General features: G+C 41.4%; 1 protein-coding gene across 1 annotated transcript in view; it reads right to left on the bottom strand.

Annotated features, from left to right (window-relative positions):
* The window catches only part of nos1apa (nitric oxide synthase 1 (neuronal) adaptor protein a), an 83,480-nt gene that overhangs the window by 9,327 nt on the left and 56,928 nt on the right, over positions 1-17,225 (bottom strand). The window contains exons 6-7 of the mRNA XM_036521208.1: positions 13,675-13,816; positions 12,661-12,818 (exon numbers count right to left, since the gene is read on the bottom strand). Coding sequence (XP_036377101.1) covers positions 12,661-12,818; positions 13,675-13,816 — 300 coding nt within the window. The remainder of the gene's footprint in view (positions 1-12,660; positions 12,819-13,674; positions 13,817-17,225) is intronic.

Below are 17,225 nucleotides of genomic sequence, written 5' to 3' on the forward strand. Positions count from 1 at the left end.
TTAAAAAAACCTAACACATGGTACTGTATGGTACATGGCTTCCCTTGTACACACAGCCCAAAGTGTTGCATGAATGGATAACTAGCCTGGTACTTGCATCTGAGAGATGAATGGCACCAATTCAGCCCCAATACAAAGTGTTTAAAGGCCTGCAGAGCACTGTGTCAACTGTGTGACCATGCCTGGTCGTTGGGTGCGTGCACCGGTGACGATGTAGAATAAGAAGTGACTCCAGGAGCACTGGGTCAGTGTTCATCAGTGAGTGACCTGGCTAGCGCTATAGCCATTAATTACCCCTCTGCCCCTCTGGTCTCGGAAGCCACCCTGTAAACACCAAGCAGCGGAGCTCACAGAGGGAACTAGAGCAGTGGCCGGCGGCCGGCGCGGCAGTGACAAATTGGCAATATTCCAGTGCGCAGCTGGGTTATTTATTTCCCCTGGCTGAGATGAAAATATGGTAATATTGCCGGTCAGATATTGACCTCCGCAGTGCTGCGTGTGCAGGCTGCGTTATCAAACCACAGGCACAATTTCATAGTGTCAACTCTATTTATTCCAGGTTAAATGTGATATGTGATTGTGCCCTTTTGAGTCCAGGCAAGGCCATGTGCAGTCAGAACAATGAGTCACACACAAGGACAGAGAAAGACCTGTTACTTTTTGCCCCCACTGACAAATACACACACCCATGCACACACACAACACATGGATACACACAGACACATATACACACACAACACATGGATACACACAGACACATATACACACAGACACAGACACACACACACACACAGACACACACACACACACACACACACACACACACACACACACACACACACACACACACACACAGACACACAGACACACAGACAGCACTTTCTCTCAATTCTGCCAGACCCCCTATGTCTGCAGCTCAGAGAAACTAACACGCACTATAAATCACCTTGTAAAACACAGTTACAAGGATAACAAGCCAGACAGTTGCATTTCGCTTCACTCCGCAACGTTCAGAGGCCGCTACGGTCAGAGGGCATCCTGGCTCCTTTTGAGGGGCAGCAACAAACAGGGAATTCAGTAATCTCCTTTTAATTGTCAAGAACAAACCTGCATTTTTTCCTCTCACATGTACAATACATGAGCAGATTTCAAACAATGCAGGGTGCAGGGGTCTAATTATGTTTGCTAAGTCTACTTTAATCTGTTTGTCCTCCACATCAGGCTGTGCTGACAAAAGATGGATTTCTGCAGCCACAGAAGAGCTAATCATATTTCTGAAACAATCTGTGGACCAAACAAAGCAGCCCAGGTTTACCTCCTGCATTCTGATGCATCCCGCCTGTGTGTACATGTGTGTGTGTGTGTGTGTGTGTGTTTAACAGCAGATGCTTGTTTGGGCAATGCTGCAGAACACTACCTTGTAAACACCACCTGCTCCTACACTCCTTGAATTTCTTGCCTTCAATTTTCAGTTGCGAGTAAAGTAATGAAAAATCAGAAATGTTTTCTATCTGAACTGTTGCTTGCCATGTTCCAACTGACTCTAATTTGACCACCTGATGTAAGGCTCTAATGAGGATTTCTAGGGCCAGTACAATATTGACCCTTGTCAAGCAATATTTATAGGGCAAAATGTGCTTTAATACAGAACAACAAATAAATAACTGTGTGTCATAAGTCTTCTGTGTCCTTTTCTCACCAATCCTACATTAATATTTTATGTGAGGATGAAATCATAGGATGAAAAGATTACATGTTTCAGTCAATGACGGCCTTCAAGCAAAACGGCAGGTGATTTTGAGCTTTGGTCAAGAGTACTTTGCACCTAGCAACCATGGAGAATATGTATAAAACTACATGGTACCTAACTATGTACACCATTATCTTCCATCACCTTATTAATTATTATAATGTATCCCTGGGCTTGCTGTTGATCAAGGCAACACTGACGTGAGAACCAGAGCTTTCTTAAATACCCAATGAAACTGCATATTACTGATATAATATCTGTAACAGTGCCTAGAGCTCTTTGAAGAATCTGTGCTTTGTCTACTACAATATTTATGCATACAATTATTTAGAGTATTCACACCAATACAACCATTGTTTAATTCATATTTGCTTAAATAATATTTCAGATTACCAATTAGCTTGGAAATCAGTAACACCGGAGTCATATCAATGCGCACCAGACAATCCATTGGTGTTCACTCTCTACCTGCTTAAGACCATAAAATACCATAAAAATAGCCAGGTGTTGAATTTAAACACAAATGTCATGGTGATGCCCATTTATGCATCAATTCAATGGCAATTCAAAATCAGGAACAGGGACATCTTTGTTAGTGAAAGGCTATTTATATCTTAACATGTCTGACAACCAAATTGTGCATGACTTGAGGCCCAGTGCAACAAAAATCATGTTACTGAAATTAATGGACCAATAAATGAGTCAAATTTGAGTGAAATTAGGCACTGCCCAAGAGTCATGCGTAAAATAAAAATGGAGGACAGAAAAAAGTAAGAAAGAAAGAAAAAGGAAAAGAGAAAAAAGAAAGAAAAGAAAAAAAAACAGTCTGAAATGCACCTCAACAATTAAGGCCTGAGTCTAGAATAGAAAACAGAAGACAGAGACTGGAGTGGCATTTGGTAGAATGCCATCCTTAATGGCTGTCTTGTAAAATGCCCAACTCAAATGAAAGGACTTTCTAACATCACATAGAAAGCCTGTTGTAAATACCTCATATACAACACAGTTGCCTTTTCTTCATTCTCCCAAAGCCAACACCAACAGTTTTCACTTCTGTTCACAGATAAAGCACAGTGACATTCACATGACCTTCCCTCCACCTATCAGTGGCAGAGGTTTATTGGTCTGAAAGCCTCCATATGCAGTTAATGTAAGTACTAAGGTGTTGAGACTATGTGTGATTGATATGTTTTCCTGGCTTGTTATTATTGTTATATCAATTTGCGGGGAGGTATCATGGATCAAATCTATGACTGCATTGACGTGTTTGTCACCAAGTAGCTGCTTGAAAGATGTGTGACAAAGTGCCTGCACCGCCACGCTCAGTAACGCTTGCCCTCTGTACCATGTGTCTGATGTGTGCAGCAGAGAGAGATAAGTGCCGCCGCTAATCCGTCTGCAGAGTGACAGCAGACCCAACACTTCATGCGTCCTCCAGCGCAATCAGACCTCATGTCAGTCAAACTCTGATGTCTGAAAGACTGCATTTCGACGCTAGCAGAACCAAAACGAAAGCCTTCTTAGCACTCAGTTTTCCAGACTCTAACTCCAGACTTCAGATTCTATGAAGAATTCAGGATACGGGCCTCTTTGCTGTCACATGACCTTAGTGCACAACTGCTGAGTATCCAGCATCCAATGACTGCCTCGATCCACGCTGTTCTCATATTTTCATAACACAGGGGCTGAAACCAAAAAAGGTGGCACTCTCCGTGGAGAACAAAATTAATGTGAAGTGACCTCATCCTAAATGCAGTTGTCACCTAGTTTCAGATTACTGTACGTGACCAAAATTAGATGTTGGAACTAATGGATGGTCTTGCCATTTGCCCAGTAATTATATGTCATTTTTAACAATTGCAGTTCACAGAAAAACCTTTATTTTGCTGTGAGGTGTCAGGAATGTTAAGCCACCACAGAAAGGATCAGGGTGTGTGTGAGTACATGTGTGTGTGTGTGTGTGTGTATGATTGTGTGTGTGTGCGCATGTGCATCTACGTATATGAGTACGTGTATGAATGCGTATGATTGTGTGTTTGTGTTTGTGTGTGTGTGTGTGTGTATGATTGTGTGTGTGTGCATGTGCATCTACGTATATGAGTACGTATATGAGTACGTGTATGAATGCGTATGATTGTGTGTTTGTGTGTGTGTGTGTGTGTGTGTGTGTGTGTGTGTGTGTGTGTGTGTGTGTGTGTGTGTGTGTGTGTGTGTGCGTGTGTGTGCGTGTGGTGGTGGGGTGTTCAGAGGGGGACAGAGTGGGTGAGGGATGGCCTTCTCCATTGCAGCTATCAGCTAATGAGGTGTAATATGGCGAGGTGTGACAGGCCATTTAGTCTCCTCACCAGCCGGGGAGGACATCAGCCATTCCTCCATGCTGTAAGGGGAACTTTGCCCCTCTTTCACAAACACTTCTCTTTGTTTCAATTGCCCACTATTTGGCCCAATAGTTCATAGTGAGGGAGAGACAGTGATGCTGTGCTGTGAAACAGTTTCCAGACTAAAACTGGCGGGAAAGGAGGAATCCTTGTCTCGTCAACAAAATAAAGAAGAGTGGAGCGGATGAAAATCTATAGCTGGTAGTAATAGGAAAGGAAAACACTGTCATTTTTACTTTTTATATCAACTTTAAAGTGTGCTCGGAGCTATGAGGAATGGTATCACAACAGCACTTAGATTGAATGCACAGTGTACGACTGTCAAGGTTGCCTTTATCATCTGAAAATGCAGGTAAGCATTCTATGAACAGTTGCAGCCAGATTTTGAGCCAGATTCCAAAGGCTGATTCAATCACTGAATTCCCCTTGGGCCTCTCTGTGGATTAAAGTCATGGCCATATTAGTCCAGTTAGGAGAATAAAAAATATTGCATCACACTTTAAACCGCACCTCACCCCACCATGTCCAGAAGCCACAATATACAGTGAGAAGCTCACCTGTCAGTCATGATCAAGGCAGTGTTTTTCTGATATCAATGTTATCAAATATGCAGTTTCCTTTACTGCTGACCTGCACTCTGAGAATGAAATCTACAATGGGTTTTCACTGGGGGGAAGCTGTGTTCAAATAAGAAAACAAGGCAAAGCAGGGAGACTTTTTTTTAGATTTCTGTGTCGCTTTGTTGTTCTTACAAAGGGATATTCAGAAGCTACTTGGGACAAAAAGATGCATGTCATCAACATGTCTGCGACAGCTAGCCTGTGGAACAATCTATCATGGCTCCCCAAACTGGTCTTTTCATCACGCTGTTTTGACAGTTTTCAGAAATATCACTGCAGGCATTACAATAGTGAATGCATTTATCCTCCTTGGGTCCCTCGTGCTGGAGCAACCGTCAGATGTACGCAGCTCCTGACACAACCTACAGGATGATGAATGTGAGGGCTTGCTGTAAACATTAAAGCAGGAATGATCAACCCTGCGAGAGGAATAGAGCTCGGAACAATGAGGATGTTTTGGGATGGGACAGCTCTCAGAACGGCAGCGTTTAAGTCCTGATGAATCACTGCTTTGACACGTCAGTAATCTCCATCCACACAAAAAGATCAGAGGTCTGCTAATTTGGACAAAGTGACACCCTCCTGTGTTAATGACAAGTTCGGAAATTAGCTTCAAAGTGCCTCTGAATCCCCCCCTTCCAATAAGGGTGGATCTGCAGCCCTCTGCAACTTAGAAATATGATCTTGGCCAGCTTCAAAGGGCCTCTTGGAGTCTATCTGGCTTGTTTATTTATTCAGTATCATTTAAATGTCCTTGGCAGCAATCGGGGCAATTCATCTCTCTGCCAAGATTTCCAAGCAGCGACCATCCACGATGAAAAAGAGATTGGCTCATCCAACAGAGGGCCGATCTTGCTCTGCCTTCAGATGTGATTACTCCACACCAGGCCTTCTTTCACCGCTGACCTGCCAGGACTCACCTAGCTGCCAATCAAAAAAAAAAAAAGCTAAAAACAAAAAAAAAAAAAAAGGAGGCGGGACTGGTACAAGCACTACTTGTGCAAAAAAGACAGAACTCCAAAGGCTTCAATTTAGTCTGACCATCCCAAATGTCATGGGTGTGGCCCCTATTAAGTTCAGGAGGGATTAGCAAAACACTGCTCAGGCACCTCTTTATCTGCAGGAAACATGCAACGGAGTGAAGGACACACAGTGTACTGCTAGCATGCCCTGCCCCCTACTGTGACATCACAGCTGCGCTCCTGTAACATTTGACATTTGGAAAAGCACTCTGCCACAGTGGTCCACCACTGAACAAGATTTACCGAGGGCAGCATTAGCTCTGCAGAATCTCTTGACCTTGGCTGTTGCTTGGAGAGACAGAAGCACTGCAATCGGTGCGTGAGCACCACCTCGTTACTTTCTCAGAATCAACCCCAGACATGAAACATAGAATTATGAATTCTTGCCAAGTTTGTAAACCTGCAAAAGGTACATTTGGTACCTAGAAAGTTTTGAATATTTCATAATTCATAGACATCGTGTTTTACACCATGTTTAACTCAGAACTATAGATACCTCAATTAAGTCAGCAAGGGATAGCCCCAAGGCAAAACTGCAATATCTAGTATACCATACCACAAGACAAGTTCGGAAGGCAGTGCTTAACAATTTACATGTTACTGACTCAATTTACCCAGTGCCATAATGGAACACCAATCAAATAAAGGTGATCTCTTCTAACAACACAGTCATAGTATAGATTTGTTTACTGGCATGTTTTATAATCAGTCAGTAACTTAGTAACTACACTTTCAAGTAGAATTATGTGAGAATTTGCAGGAATCCAAATAATGTATTCAGACAGACAAATTGTTGCACTTAAGGAAAAAAAAAAGACTGGTTGTTCACCAATACATTTAAATGTCATCGTGGAATAAAAGTAGACTCAACACAAAAGCTCCAGAAATAATTGGCCAGCAACAACTAACAGAATAAAGCAAGATTAAAAAAAAAAAAAAAACTAAATGTAAGCACATTTCAAACAGCTTCTTTCAGGTTAATGTTAAATGTCACCGTAACAAAACAGCACGGATGAGATATTGCAAACGGTTTCATGCCTGGAATTAAAGCCTCCACTTGAAATGGCAATCGGTGCTCGGAAACAAAAGCTCCATTCTTCATAGTTTTTGAATAGATTCTAGGGAGCAAAATGTCAGATTGCTTATCTGAAACTATTTACTTAGCGAGCAACAAAGCCAGACTAATTGAACAAGAAATTCAATAGCATCTGTTTGTGTCTTACTGTATTTGGTTTCTGGTCTCTGGGGAAAGCTCTGAAGGCTTTAATTAAAAATTAGACTCATTACCACTGCAGGTTTACAGCAAAATATTACTACAGATGTCCTTGTCCAATAAGAGCAGGGCAAGATTAAAGGAAGAGACAGATCATGCATAAAAGGTTTCACAATCTCTGCTACATCTTTAATAACAATAATATTGAGCCTTCAGGACATTTCAGCTCCACAGACCTCACAAAGCTTCTGCCACAGCAAGTGAAATAAATCTCTAACTTTTATGTGACTGTTTGAAAGGCATTGATAGTCTGCACAACCTTGCAAGAGATAAGTTTTTTATTCAAAAAAAAAAAAAAAAAAAAAAAAAAGAATTCCTTCCCACCTGTTTAAGAGGCCTACATCAAGTTGAATGAACTTCTACATGCAAAAATGAAAGCCCATGTCATGGAACAGAATGATGGTATTACGGTCAGTAAAACACGGATGTAACTGAATAAAAGAGAAGACAAAGCATAAATAAACTGGAATTAGAAAAATCTACAAAGACTTATGAAGTATGTTTCAGAATGTGTCTTAAAAGAATGTGCCTTTAAGTCACAAATGACTTAAAAAAACACAGTAATGACTCTCTATGTAACCCTGATGTGCTATGGTAAGGTGTTCCATAGTTACATAACACAGAAGAGGATATGCTTAGACATACTTTGTATGGTAGATTAGTATATTACAGAAAGAGTGAGGCTTTGTGAACTTCTTGACTTTGTGAACTTTGTGACTGAGTTGAACCAATTATATACGCTATGGAAAGCAAAACCTTTGGTTCATCAGAGCAGTGACCAACAGCTTGTGGGATCTCCTAATTAATACTCCATTGTATGGAGCTTCACTCATACTGTATGTCCATAACTGCCACAGAACTAAACTGAATATGGGGGCTGTATTGAACAGCAAGCTCTCATGGTATTTCTGTCTTCTGCTAACATAAATTGATTTACCTTTCTAAGTAGAGGTCCCATACATAACTAGCTGAAGTTAATGCCATTATCAGTGTAATCTAACCATGGTGCTTGCTGTTTCCATCTTCTAAAACACAGTCTTTCTGTCAAGTGTGCATCTACAATGTTGTACAACTCTAAGTTATGAATGTGCCAAGGGAAACCTTGGAATCTTCCACCCAATGACTACAATACATGCACAAGGTAGAGAATGAGAAATTGTGCATGTTAGCTAAGGTGGGGAATGATCATATACACAGCGATATGAACAGCAAGTGAAAGCAGAATTGTGAATCTCATAAATAAAATAGCATGTGTGGCATTACTATTGGATGACTCCATCAAATTTTGCTCTGCAAGGCCAGGTCAGTGACTCGATCAAAGCTTTGGGTGTGTACTGTGTATTGCCAGTGAAAGTGAAGTGGCATTGATGATGTGGAGGCCTTTGGGCTGACAGGCCTCTGCATTCTGCTGTGTCTGGATTCTAATATGATTTAATATTGTTTTCAGAAATTGTACTCTTAAAATGATCTACCTTGGCTGTTCAAGTCCTTCTGCTGTAAAAAATGAGTAAAAAGTACAGTATGATTACGATCTCCTCCATCATTTTCACAAACTTCCTCTGGATGGCATTCTGTAATTTCAGCGTCATTTGACATATCAGGAAGTCTGATATGGTTTTGATTTTGAGTGAGATATTGACATTCAGAGTAAAAGTGCCCGCTGAGCTACCTTCACTCTTCAAGTTTTTAACATGCTCATTACTCTCACAACACCATGTTTGAAACTGACAGAAACGAGGCAACAGCAACTACAGCCCTCAGTTAACTAAACCTCCAATGGCCAAAGGATCTCTGTTAAAACATAGATTCCAAGATTTAAAACCACACTGTAGCATCTGATGGTGAAACAGTGCTCCAGGCATTTGTGCTGTGTTAGTGGTAAGACCAATGCCTTCAGTACTGCAGGCTGAAGTAGCTCATAACTTATTTAGCAGCTTTGTGTGAAATGCAGAACACTCCAAACCCGCTTAAAGTAGAACAAAAAAAAAAAAAAAACAGGTATGGCTTCAAAAATCCTCATCTGAAATACATTTTCTGGCACTGAAACCAGTCCTTGTTCAAATAGTCAGCAAGAATTTATACTCTGTGATTTTGTGAAAATTTGTCTTTGGACCCAAATGTTAGCAATATGGTGAAGAGAAAACACGCATTTGCTTTTACAAATAATTGGAGGCAACAGAACAGAAGCCAGAGGCACATCTTGTTTACACAATTTGTTTAACTGTTCCACTCTTCAAACACTGAGGAGGAACTGCAGGGCCTTAACTTCAGTATGAAATGGCAGATTTTCTGTAGTACTTGGAACACAGTGAATTGATTTACAGGTTTTTCTTTTCTTCAAGAGTATAAAAATAGGCATAATGATTAACGATTTTCTGAATGAAATGCACACTAGTGCCTGCTGCATAACAGTAAGCAAGAGAGCTTGCTCTTGCTCTCCTACCATAATCAAATCAAATAAAAAAATTTTTATAGCGCATTGTCACATTCAGATTGTCCCAAAGTGCTGCATAAATAGCAGAGTGGATTTTGCAGAAGAAATAAAAACACAGAAAAAAATGCAGAACAATTGAGAAAAACTGGAAAACTATTCCCTGACCTCAGGAAAAGACAATTTCCTGGAAAATAGTGGAAATGCATAAGGCATAACACATAAAAGGCATTCACTTAATCACAACTAGTCCACTCTATAGCAAGCAAGTTGGACAGGGGATGACATGGTGACCTCCTGCAGGCTATGAGTGGGGCTGTCCTCCATCCGACAGTAGACAGTGCAGCGACAGTCAAGTAACCTTGTTCTTTGTGGCCGGGACATAACAGGACACGTTATGCACTCTCCACACATCCGCCAATGGAAATGTGTCTGGCTTTGCTCCATCTACTCCCAGCCCAGGTTTTGAGAGGCATTATCAAGGATGCCCAGTATTATATTATGAATTACACTGCACCTTCAATCATAAGGCATTAAGGCACCATTCAGGTTGTGCAGAGAAAACACAAGCACTACAGCCAAGGCCTACTTCAACAATGCAATGACACTGTCCAAATCAATTGCTGTGTAATCTATCACACTATATACAATGACTGGTGCAAAGCAAATCTGAACACAATTATTCCTACTTCAGTGATGTTTTATGTGATTTCATGCCTTGTTGGTTTCAATCACATCTTCTGCATACCCCTAATCAGGTACACGCAATAGGATGAAACTACCACAGCCATGATTGTTATGTGGTCTTAACACAGACAGTGACTCTGATTCCATACAGAGTACAGCTGAAGCATACTAATCAGTACAACAGTACAGATACAGTATAAGTCTTTTGTTACATGGAGTGCTCAAACTTCACTGATGTTAGGCAGGAAGGAGCAGGACATCCCCATGACATAAGAAAGGCGTCAATGACTGAGCTACACTAAGTGACAGGACATGGTGTGTATCTCATTTACCATAACAAATTTTAAAAACAATAATTTTTAAAATCATAATTACCCACTCGTCTACCAGCACTGTAAACCCATGACTGGCACAGCATTCATTGCCACAAGACATGGATTAGCATACATAAAATATAACAAACTAATACTACAACTCAAATGGTGATGCTCCCACAAAAAGGAAAGTCCAAAAGAGAGAATATACAATAAATCACAAAGATAAAACCTTCACATGCATTGAATTTGTTTCTGTCTTACTCTTGACATCTGTTAGGCGGGGCATTTGAAAAGTAAATATTACCATTAAAATACTGTTATCCTACTACTGCTACTCTTGTTATTGTATTCCTGGGTTGTTGTTGGAATGATTCAGCCCTACTCTGATACAACACTAATGACAAGCTCAGGCTACACAGTGTAATATGAATGTTTCATCAAAATGTAATATGTAATAAGATTCCTGACTTTTTTCTTCAAGAAATACTGGTTAATGTTTCCTTAAATCAGTATGTATGAATGAAGAGAATTGTAAACTTCCAAGCTTCAACTCTGTTGGACAAAAACTTTCAAAACATGTTTATCAAAAAGTTCTGACAGGTCTGAATTGAAACAACCCGAACTACGACAGAAAAACTATGGGCCCTCAGGTAAGATATCTGTATTTAAGCACTGGAATCTAAAATTGTTGGCTAGCCATTTCTTCAGGGAAAATGATTGCTTTCTATTTACAAAAGGTGACACATTGAAACAGGGTAAATTGCAGACTCTTTCCAATTACAGCACACTGAACAGACTTTGACTTGCCTCTGGCATCGACATGCTGTATTGTATTGTAATGAACTGGATACACACAATGCTTCAGGAATTGAAAGCAGCTACCAGAGCTGTACGTGCCAAACACAAAAAATACCACAATCCAACCTCTCTTCACATACACAATATGCAATAGTGTATTCATATTCTTCTTCCTATATCTGGACTATGTATATTCCGCCAGAGCCTGTCCCATCATAAGGAACCCACATTCCCTGTCCTCTGGTTATCTAGAATGGCACGGAAGGAAACATAACCCGAGATACACGACTGACATGATATAGCCTGAATAGCATTAACAATGCCGACTGAAAACAATCATACCAGAGTGCCCAAAGAGACGTTTTCAGCTCGCAGCCTACTGAAAAGTGTAGGTTTGAAAACAGTGATATTAATATGTGACTCAACAATTAAAACCCACCAATGAGAAATCCCTCCTCACTCTTACACAAATCTCTCATAATTGTAGCATAGATGTCTAGTACATAACCTCTGAAGGTAGTTTAGGAATGGAAGTCAAAATGTGATGTACAAATGGCTTTACATTAAAATGCATATGCATTCTCCATATAACAACTGCTAACTGACTTGAAAAGTGCTGGTGTAAATAGAGGCATCCATTGAAGTCTTGTCTACCCTCTCACTTCACTGGCTGAAGAGCACAGAGTGAGAGGAACAGGGATTTCTGTTATAATGATGTTGCAAGAGTTTTAATTGCCATTCAATATGCACTAGGGGGTTAACACCTCTTTCCCTTTGTTGTTTTGAACCACCAGCCTTTTTTGTGAACTTCAGGTTAAATTATGTTCAAAGATCCATTCCCTTTTCCGGATCAGCTTGATGGACTCTCTGTTGTCTAAGGCTAAGAGCCTTACATTCCAATCAGAGTTTAAGCCCTGTGTAGATCATTGCCTGATTACTAATAAACTAAAAACAAATTAAATCACCCCAAAAAGTAGAAAACAATCATCTTCACCAACCATTTAGAATGAACATATATTAGCAACTTTGCTTCAATATACTCTCCAAGGTAAATCATTATTCACTCTTGTCTAAACAGAATTATGTAGCTGCTGTAAAAGTAGTCCTTCAAGGTTCACTTACACTGCAAAAATTTAAACATTATCTAACTCCCCAACACCTACTCAGTTCTACTGCTTAATTAGCTTTATTCCAGTCACATTTTAGCAGAAGCAATTTACCAAGAAAAGCAGATTCTTTCTTATGTAATCCCAACCGGAGCTGCATGGTTGGTAATGTGTCTAATCCCCATTTATTTTGAAAAGAGGACAGGAATTGAATATGTCTGCCTGTTCATTAACAAGTCCTTTCCATCTGAAATGGGGCGAGTAAAGTAACACTGTACCTTCTTGTCTTTGCTGATGTCCTCCTCCTTCTTGGCTGCGTCCAGGTCAGTGACCCCGCGGTTGAACTCGTCCACTGTGCTGTCCGGCAGCGGCACCTCCTCGGCGTCGATGTCCGTCTCCTCAGCAACGGTCTTCTCCGCGCCAGTCAACTGCCGAGCTGAGGGAGAAAACGCATTTTCATGCTAAATACCCACCACCAGGGGCCCTTCACATAATTAAACAGGAATTTAATACAGTGCGAATCAGAGACAAGGAGACTAAAGCAGAGAGAACTAAGAGATAAGGGCTTAATTAACACGGCCCGATTGGCACCTAAATCATCCACATGTGGGGAAAAAAAACTGCCCCATTTCCATCCATATGCAAAAAGCACAGGTACAGGGCTTTCAAGAACTTCTCTTCAAACCACTGCTTTTCCAGATAAAATAACAATTACCCAATCAAATACCTGCTTTTACTGCAACTGTGTCTATATATTAGAACCAGCAGCAGTGAGCTTTCTCCCTGACAAGCAGCGGTACATTTACTGAGGTGACAAGGGACCGTTGTGTTCCTCTGTCGTAGCGCTTGGGTGTTAGGGCTGATTTGCATTTGAAAGAGAGAGCTGTGCTACATTGCAGTGGCCTGCTTTGGAATCAAACCGAATGAGGAAGCTGTGATGTTGATAAGCCTGAGCCCGCAGCCGGGGGAGTGCGATGAAAGAGCAGCCCCTGCTCCACGGGCGTTAAAACACACAGCACTACTTTAAAGGCCTGGCTGCCAGATTGCACGCTTCCCCTTTCGCAGCGGACCTGGCCCGACGGAGTTTTCTTTCCAGGAGAAAAAAATGCTACCGTATGAATGTTTACCATTGTATGCAGCGAGTAAACAGGTGGTTTACTTTTAACTTTTTGAGACAAAGGAACTGGTCTGAGTAAACGCGGTGGCAGATGGGAGGGAGGGGGAGTGAGGCTTCGGCAGATGAGCGGAAGGGGGCACAGATGTGCCGGGCGCAACTCGTCACAGTTCCATACCTGGCACCCCTGAGTCGTTACTGGTCTTCTCGCTTTCGCCGTCCTCCTGGCCGTCGGCGTTCTGCTGGGTGTGCTGCAGGCTCAGCTTGTGGCATACCTCGAAGGCCTGGCCCACAGTCCGCACAATTCGCATGGCCTGGCTCTGAAAGTGGGCAGGAAGAGGAGGGGTGTTTTAGCCCATCCTGGCACAGAGGACACAGGCTGTAAAAGCCTGCATCAGCCAGGTGTGCACCATCAATTTCATACATCCGCACACCAGGGAAAGCAGCTGAAGAGCCGGGCCTGGTCCTTTCCCGATGAAGGAGCCAAGTCCTCTACAAAACCATATGCTTCGCCAGATGGATTTCAATGGCCTCTGTTTTGCAGTGCTGTAACTCTTATCAACTTCTCCTTTGTTGCCATCGACCTTGGGGTATGGGTTATGATGACAAGAATATTCCGGTTGTGCAAACACCCTTTTCTTGAATGACTGGCTTTTTATTATTGGAATATCTACAGGATATGAAGTCCACACTTCTGCATTATAGCCTTGTCTTTCTTTGTGCACTTGTCTGAATTATCGTCAATCCTTAAAACGATACAGTACAAGACAGGTAAGAAAAAACAACACTGGGGCGCCGAATCGATTATACAAGAGCTGTCAATTAATCACCATTTTAAAACACATCCTCTATATGGCTGTTAATCAATTTTAATGAAGGTAATACTCTTCTCTGATCTTCAGTCTAAAGCAAGACTAGGGAATGTGAGAGAACTGCACTGCTGTAAAGCCGTAAGGGCACTACCATGGCCCTGAGCTGATACTCTTATTTTCATTATATGTGTCAGGTGCAGCCATGTGTGTTACATGAAATGATAGGTTAAGAAACACAATAATGCAAGGAAAGGAGTCTTCTCTGTCAAACCTCCCTCAGTGCTTACATACTCTGAAATGTCACAATGAATTCTGTATCCAAGTCTGAGTCCAAGTCTATAGAACCCTGAAAGTCAGTACAGTATTTTATGCCTTCATTATTTTTTCCTTTTTTGCTCTCCCTTTTCTTTGTCTATTTATAGATTAAGTATGATATACAGAACTTGAGCAAATGTACATTGATTAAGTGTCTTTTTCAGGGACAACAGACACAGGCCTTCTCCTCTAATAGAATACACTTCAGTGTTGAAAGGCAAAAATCAATAAAACCACTCTTATTCCATAAATGCTTCTGAATTGGTCGAAGATGAATAGGCCAAGATGGAGGGTTATCAATACTTTTTTAATGCACAACTTATCAGAGGAAAATTAGCACAGTCAATCTGTAATTACTGTGAACAGTGCTGAAACACTCAGCTGTAATGAACACTGATGCTGACGTGCTAAATGAGCCGGAGGAGTGCTGGAAACTCGGGAGAGCAATTACCTCTGCAGAGTCCTAGTTTAAAAAAAAAAAAAAAAAAAAGGATGCTTCCATCCAGACGGCCTTGTCCGGGAGATCCGTTCCCTACACAGAAATCCCTTGTTGGCTCAGGAGAGAACGCGGGCAGAATCGCAAATCTGCATTATGTTGTTCTAATTACTTTTTATCTTTTAGTCATCTGCTCCAATGTGCCAAACTGGAAGGTGTGCCAAGTTAAGTGTCTTCATTCCCTCTGTCATTTATGAGCCATTATGTGGCTCTGCATTTCCAGACAGATGTAAAAATGTGTTTTCAGTCAACATCCAAAATAAACAGTGAGCGGAATGACAAGGTGGCAAGATGACAAGCTAGTGAGGTGGAACAAACGGAGATGTAAAGTAAAGTCATAATGCAATTAATGTGCCCCGCAAAGGACTGCCAGAGCCATGCGTAGCATATTTTAGGACCAGCATTCAATGTTTAAAGTAGGGATGAGAGTTTTGTGGCCTGTGTTGCCCTGGAGTGCTAGAGTTGAGAGTCCTGGAGTTCCGTTTTTCACTTTGTAGCTGAGGACATTACTGGTTAACTGGAATTGAAAGCAAAATTAAAACACCTGTTCCCTAGTCACGCTCATCCCCCTCCAGGTTTAATCACTCACAAATTAAACTGTGCTAGTAGGGAACTGAAATATAAACCGGCCGCCAAAAGTAGTGATGCTCATGAATGATGCGCCTTTGTAGAATGGATTCATCTGTGACAAAAAGGATGACTTGAAAGGAGCATTAAAAGTAGGTCTCAGTTCCTTTTCTCCTACTGTATGCAGGCTATAACATAAGGAAAAAAAGCCCAGGTACTTTTATGTCCAGAATGTTTTGTTAAAACATTAATAACAAACCAGGTCAAGAGAAGTGAGGTGCACCACATCATGGGTGGGAACTCTGAATTTATTTTTTTCACTGACCAAAATTTAACAGTCAGGCATACAAATGTCAGGCCAGTCAGGCAGAGCAATGAGATATTTCAGAAGGATTCGTAAATCTTCCTTGCAAATGTCCTGGTCGGACACAGCCTTGATTGAAGTTACCAGTCTAATTAAGAGGTTTTAAATACAGGTCCTGTATTAATCTGTGTCCATTTGACCTCATTTCTACATTGTCTTTGCAGGAGGATAAAAAGGAGTCACAGCCCGGCTTCAGTACAGCGGATAACGTGTTAGCCTAAACTGTGACTGAAAGATCGCTAACAAGAGACTGTTCTGCTGCTGCCAGTGGCTTCATGACGTAAATTGCAGGGGAGGTTGAACTTATATGCGTTTTAAATTTGGTAGGGGCCGGACGTACCATCCCACTCTCACCCTACAGGGCTCTGTGTGTCACTCATTAAAATTCAAGGATGCTCTCCTCCACACCCGCGTTCACATTATAATTGATTCCCTAAGGTGCCACCGTCATTTAATGCCCTCGATAAAGACAGAGCAATTAAAACTATTCCCTAAACCTCGCTTAGCTGGGAGTGAACTCTCTCAGGACGTGTAAAGGAACTCTTTCAGGTTATGCTCATTACAACCTGTATTCCACATCACTATCTAGCGGAGAAGACCAAAGGTGCAAAAGGAGATGACCATGAGCAGAAATAGGACATTCACCACCTTACATTCTTTTCTTCCTTCCATTCCAAACTGCACATGTTCAACATTCTTCTGGCCAATCCTGGTCAATCCAAAGTTAATGGAAAATTCAAATAAAATCACAAAACCCAGCTTTGATATCATTTCCATGTCCCACAATGGATTTTTTTTCTTGCATGAGTAATTTGAAAAAAAAGATACTAGCCTGAGTGCTTGAGCTGTCAAAGTGTATTTCAGCCTACTGGAAGACACTTTGGAACAGAGTGTGTAGGGCACTCACGGCTGTCTGTGTCTGTGTATGTGTGTGTGTGTGTGTGTGTGTGTGTGTGTGTGTGTGTGTGTTGTATTGGGGTACAGTACTGTACTGAGTTGGGGAATAGAGAGGAAAGGGGTTCTTAACCTATACCCATGCCACAACTTGCAGAAATTGTAAGCCACAGGCAAAAGGAGCAGAGAATAGTTGAACAGCAGTGAGACACATTTACAAAAGTACCTCGGTCAAGGGCAACATTACTAGGCACCTCTGGTGAATAACTCTACTGCCTGAT

Source organism: Megalops cyprinoides, chromosome 2 (genome assembly GCF_013368585.1).
Source record: "Megalops cyprinoides isolate fMegCyp1 chromosome 2, fMegCyp1.pri, whole genome shotgun sequence".
In the NCBI taxonomy this organism is placed as follows: Eukaryota; Metazoa; Chordata; class Actinopteri; order Elopiformes; family Megalopidae; genus Megalops; species Megalops cyprinoides.